The sequence below is a fragment of the Pristiophorus japonicus genome, unplaced genomic scaffold (genome assembly GCF_044704955.1).
Source record: "Pristiophorus japonicus isolate sPriJap1 unplaced genomic scaffold, sPriJap1.hap1 HAP1_SCAFFOLD_622, whole genome shotgun sequence".
Classification (NCBI taxonomy): domain Eukaryota; kingdom Metazoa; phylum Chordata; class Chondrichthyes; family Pristiophoridae; genus Pristiophorus; species Pristiophorus japonicus.
In genome coordinates this window covers 107,541-112,634 of record NW_027254534.1, presented here as the reverse complement: position 1 = coordinate 112,634, position 5,094 = coordinate 107,541, and the positions used below count along the sequence as shown (strand labels likewise).

The following is a 5,094-nucleotide window of genomic DNA, read 5'->3' as shown; positions in this document are numbered from 1 at the left end:
AAATCGTTAGGTTCTGGCTGTTGAGAACCAGTAATTTCCGCCCTCCTTTCATTGGTGGACTAGACAGACTGTGATTGGTCATCGGAAACAGCCAATGAAATCCACGATAGAGTGACCAATCACAAGTTCGCTCCCTGCATCCCTCCAGAAGGTATAAGAAGGGCAGATGTGGGAGGAGTTTCTCATTCCTTGTCTGAACCTGCGGATCGTGAAAATGTCTGGAAGAGGAAAAACCAGCGGTAAAGCTCGGGCCAAGGCCAAGTCTCGCTCCTCCCGGGCCGGACTGCAGTTCCCTGTGGGCCGTGTTCACAGGCTCCTGCGAAAGGGGAACTACGCTCAGCGTGTGGGTGCCGGAGCCCCGGTCTACATGGCTGCTGTGCTCGAGTATCTGACCGCTGAAATCCTGGAGCTGGCCGGCAACGCGGCCCGCGACAACAAAAAGACCCGCATCATACCCAGACACCTGCAGCTGGCCATCCGCAACGACGAGGAGCTCAATAAGCTGCTGGGAAAGGTGACCATCGCTCAGGGCGGGGTGCTACCTAATATCCAGGCTGTGTTGCTGCCCAAGAAAACCACCACTTCGTCCAAGACCAAGTAAAGCGGACAAGATTTAAACTTATAACCCAAAGGCTCTTTTCAGAGCCACTCACAATATATGTGAAAGGGCTGCTTACTGTATTAATGGAGACCTTGTTTTCAGGTACCAATAAATTGGTCTATTTCAGACCTGTATGCGGGAGTTTTCAGTTCCTGGTATCTGCATTATGGTTTTCTGCTCACACAAACTGTTCTAGTTAGCAACTAATAATTAATCTACAGTTGTCAGAGACTCAAATTGTATAAATACCGCAAACGGTTCCCTAAATATTATTTAATCTATCAATGAAAGCTGTATGAAGAAAGTCGGCGGTTATTAAAAGGGCCTAGTTTAATTCTGGTCTGGTTTGAGAGTTTGAATGCTGGTTCTGTTTCCGGGATCTCCGGTCGTTCCGGGTTGTGTATTTCTCTCCTAAGCCGGTCAGTTTAGGCCGACACTAAGCAGCCAAGCACAAGACAGTCACTGTCATGGATGTGCTGTATACTCTGAAACGGCAGGGCCGCACTTTCTATGGATTCAACGCGACCCTCTCCCCCAAGCAGAAAGCAAAGGCTCGTCTAAGTGCCACCCACCGCCTCACGGGGGAAGAGGAGGGGAGGGAGGGAGATACAGTTCATTTACATTTTGTTCGGTATAGATATATATTTTTCGCCAAGGTCTATATGTTTTAAATCAGCATATGCACGATGGACGGAATATCCTTTTAGTTTCAGAATTATAGACATTTATCATAGAAGCTTACAACACGGAATGAGGCCACTTCGGCCCATCGTGTCCGTGCCGGCCAACAAAAGGCTATCCAGCCGAATCCCACTTTCCAGCTCTCGGTCCGTAACCCTGCAGGTTACGGCACTTCAAGTGCACGTCCAAGTAGTTTTAAATGTGGTGAGGGTTTCTGCCTCTACCACCCTTTCAGGCAGTGAGTTTCAGACCGCAGCCTGCGTGAAGATATTTCCCCTCTAAATCCTCTACCAATTACTTTACATTTATGCCTCCTGTGCTAAGGGAAATAGGCCCTTTACGGCACAGAAGGTACGGCATATTCCAGGTGAAGGTAACACTGAAACAACTAATGTAGTTACAGCAGTGACAGATCAGAAAGGTGTTGAATTAAACGGTGGGAGGAGAGCGGAAGGACAGTGAGGGCCTTTTGCCTCATAGAAGGACTCCCAAATCCTAACCAGAAGTGACCCTCAGACAATCTCGGTTACAAACCGGTCAATGTCTGTCGAACATGTAGACATCTCGATCGATAAAGAACAGAATATGGCTCGGGAGGGGATGTAACTGATGACCTAATTCAAGAATTTGAGATTGTGGCGAGCAGTAAATCTGATTGGATGTTTAAAGAGACCAATCAGAGAATTACAGAACAATAGAAATTGACAACGCAGCGAGTGAACCAATCACAATCGTTGCCTTCACCCATCCCTCATTAGCATAGGGCTGTGGGCGGAGTGTGGGGCTGCCTATATAATGCGAGCTCCGAGCTAAGTTTAGGTCATGTCTGCGTCGGATTGAACAAAACGATGCCTGAAGAGAAGAAATCAGTTACTGCCAAGAAAGGCGCCAAGAAAGTGATCAAGAAAACACCACCGAAGGGCGGTAAGAAGCGCAGGAAGTCGAGGAAGGAGAGTTACTCCATCTACATCTACAAAGTGATGAAGCAGGTTCACCCCGACACCGGCATCTCCTCCAAGGCCATGGGCATCATGAACTCTTTTGTGAACGATATTTTTGAGCGCATCGCGGGTGAGGCTTCCCGCCTGGCCCATTACAACAAGCGATCCACCATCAGCTCCCGGGAGATCCAGACCGCCGTGCGCCTGCTGCTGCCCGGGGAGCTGGCCAAGCACGCCGTGTCGGAAGGGACAAAGGCGGTAACCAAGTACACCAGCTCCAAGTAAAACTCCACTCTGTCCTGATACAACAAACCAGAAACACAACGGCTCTTTTAAGAGCCACCCACAACGTCTCTGAAAGAGCTGCACAAACACATTACCCTTTAAATTCAATTTGCTGTAGTTATTTCCTGAGCAAGTGTTTGACAACATTTAAAGTTCCAGCTGTAGATTTAGATTTGAATTCTCAGATAAGCAGTTTTACTGTCCGGTTCAACCTTAGCTTCTCTGATGAATTTCCCTCCCAGTAAAGTGCACACACTGTCCCTGGCCGCCTGCCAATGAATTATGATCTTGTTTTAGGAGGTGAAATTCAGACTTTAGTCACCTCATTCTCTCTCAAGCCCTTTACAATACAAAAAAAATTCTAGTTCGGGTCAACCCGCTTATTAATCCGAGATTCCGAGTGCAACGGCCCAGACTGGGAGTTCTTACAGAGTCCAGAACAGGGAGTTTGAATCCTGTGTCCCTCTTCTCTTTTCACAGAAGAACTCCCAGTTCTGGTCTCAATCCCGCCTGTGCGGAGGATCGATCCATGATCTGTGATTCCCAAATTGTACAAAGATTGAGCTGGAATGTGTCCCGTTACAGAACGTATGAAACTGAACCCGAATTTAAACCTGATTGTAACATCCTGGAATTTTGAAGGTAATATGGAATACGGCAAAAGGAAATAAAAAGTGTTTGGAAATCTTTGGCTAATGGTGAATTTATTAACATAATCCGCATTGTAAAAATTATTGGCGGGGTTTTTGAAATTGAAGATTCGTTGGAAGTCGAACAGTAATTTTCGCCCTCTTTTCATTGGCAGGCGAAGCAGACGGTGATTGGTCAGCGGAAAAGACCAATGAAATCCACCTCAGAGCGACCAATCACAAGTTCGCTCCCTGCATCCCTCCAGAAGCTATAAGAAGGGCAGATATGGGAGGAGTTTCTCATTCTTTTTTCTGAACTTGTGGATCGTGGAAATGTCTGGAAGAGGAAAAACCGGCGGTAAAGCTCGCGCCAAGGCCAAGTCTCGTTCCTCCCGGGCCGGACTGCAGTTCCCTGTGGGCCGTGTTCACAGGCTCCTGCGAAAGGGGAACTACGCTGAGCGTGTGGGTGCCGGAGCCCCGGTCTACATGGCTGCTGTGCTCGAGTATCTGACCGCTGAAATCCTGGAGCTGGCCGGCAACGCGGCCCGCGACAACAAGAAGACCCGCATCATCCCCAGACACCTGCAGCTGGCCATCCGCAACGACGAGGAACTCAACAAGCTGCTGGGAAAGGTGACCATCGCTCAGGGCGGGGTGCTGCCGAATATCCAGGCTGTGCTGCTGCCCAAGAAAACCACCACTTCGTCCAAGACCAAGTAAAGCGGACAAGATTTAATCTAATAACCCAAAGGCTCTTTTCAGAGCCACCCACAGGATCTGTGAAAGGGCTGCTTACTGTCTTAATGGAGTCAGAGACCTTTAATTCATGTACCGATAGATTGGCCTGTTTTAGACCTGTAAACATAGAAAATAGGTGCAGGAGGCGGCCATTCGGCCCTTCGAGCCTGCACCACCATTCAAGAAGATCATGGCTGATTATTCCCTCAGTACCCCTTTTCTGCTTTCTTTCAATATCCCTTTAGCCATAAGGGCCACATCTAACTCCCTCTTGAATATATCTAACGAACTGGCATCAACAACTCTCTGCGGTAGGGAATTCCACAGGTTAACAACTATGAGTGAATAAGTTTCTCCTCTCAGTCCTAAATGGCTTACCCCTTATCCGTATGCGGGAGTTTTCAGTTCACGGTCTCTGCAGTACGGTTCTCTGCTCACACATACACTCTTGCCGTTAACAGCGAATAATTGAACTACAGTTGTCACTCAACAATTGTATAAATACCGCCACCGGTTCTTTAAATATTCTTTAATCTGTCTGAAAACGAGAGAGTCGGCGATGATGAATTAATGTAGTAATAAAAGGGCCTAGTTTAATTCTGGTCTGGTTTGAGATAGTTTGAATGCTGGTTTCGTTCTCGGGAGCTCCGGCCGTTCCCGGGCTCTTTATTTCTCTGCTAAGCCGGTCAGTTTAGACCGCACTGCACAACACATACAGGATCCGGGTCAATTGCAGTGCTTCCCAGATCTGCCTGCCCCCATTCTCCGGCAACACCGAATAGGGAAATCTGTGTTCTGCCCCGGGGAACTTGGGGTCAGAGCGACGCAAAGCCGATGTCAGTTTCCGAAAATATTAAAGGGCTCATCAGTTAATCGTCAATAACTCACATGTGAACTGAGCTGGTATATGAACACACGAGCAGTAATCAGTCCCACACCCTCTGCCCGTCCCTACAATAGGTTAATGAACAACACGAAACTCTGGTTACAGGAGATCGCAGCTCTTTCCTTTGCTGATTTGGTGGCTCTGAAAAGAGCCGTTGTTGCACTTGGTGCTGAAGCTTCGAGCCGAGGCAGGGGGAGTCTAGGCGCGCTCCCCGCGGATGCGGCGGGCCAACTGGATGTCTTTGGGCATGATGGTGACTCGCTTGGCGTGGATGGCGCATAGGTTGGTGTCCTCAAAGAGCCCCACCAGGTAAGCCTCGCTGGCCTCCTGCAG

At 48.5% G+C, this 5,094-nt stretch overlaps 2 protein-coding genes across 2 annotated transcripts; both read left to right on the top strand.

Annotated features, from left to right (window-relative positions):
- Positions 1-214: 214 nt before the first annotated feature.
- On the top strand, positions 215-661 carry LOC139255703 (histone H2A type 2-A-like). Its single transcript, XM_070873972.1, has one exon. The coding sequence runs from the start codon at positions 215-217 to the stop codon at positions 599-601; it is 387 nt and encodes a 128-aa protein (XP_070730073.1). The 3' UTR covers positions 602-661.
- Positions 662-3,470: 2,809 nt separating this feature from the next.
- Positions 3,471-3,857, top strand: LOC139255704 (histone H2A type 2-A-like). The gene has a single exon (XM_070873973.1). The coding sequence runs from the start codon at positions 3,471-3,473 to the stop codon at positions 3,855-3,857; it is 387 nt and encodes a 128-aa protein (XP_070730074.1).
- The last annotated feature ends 1,237 nt before the right edge of the window (positions 3,858-5,094 follow it).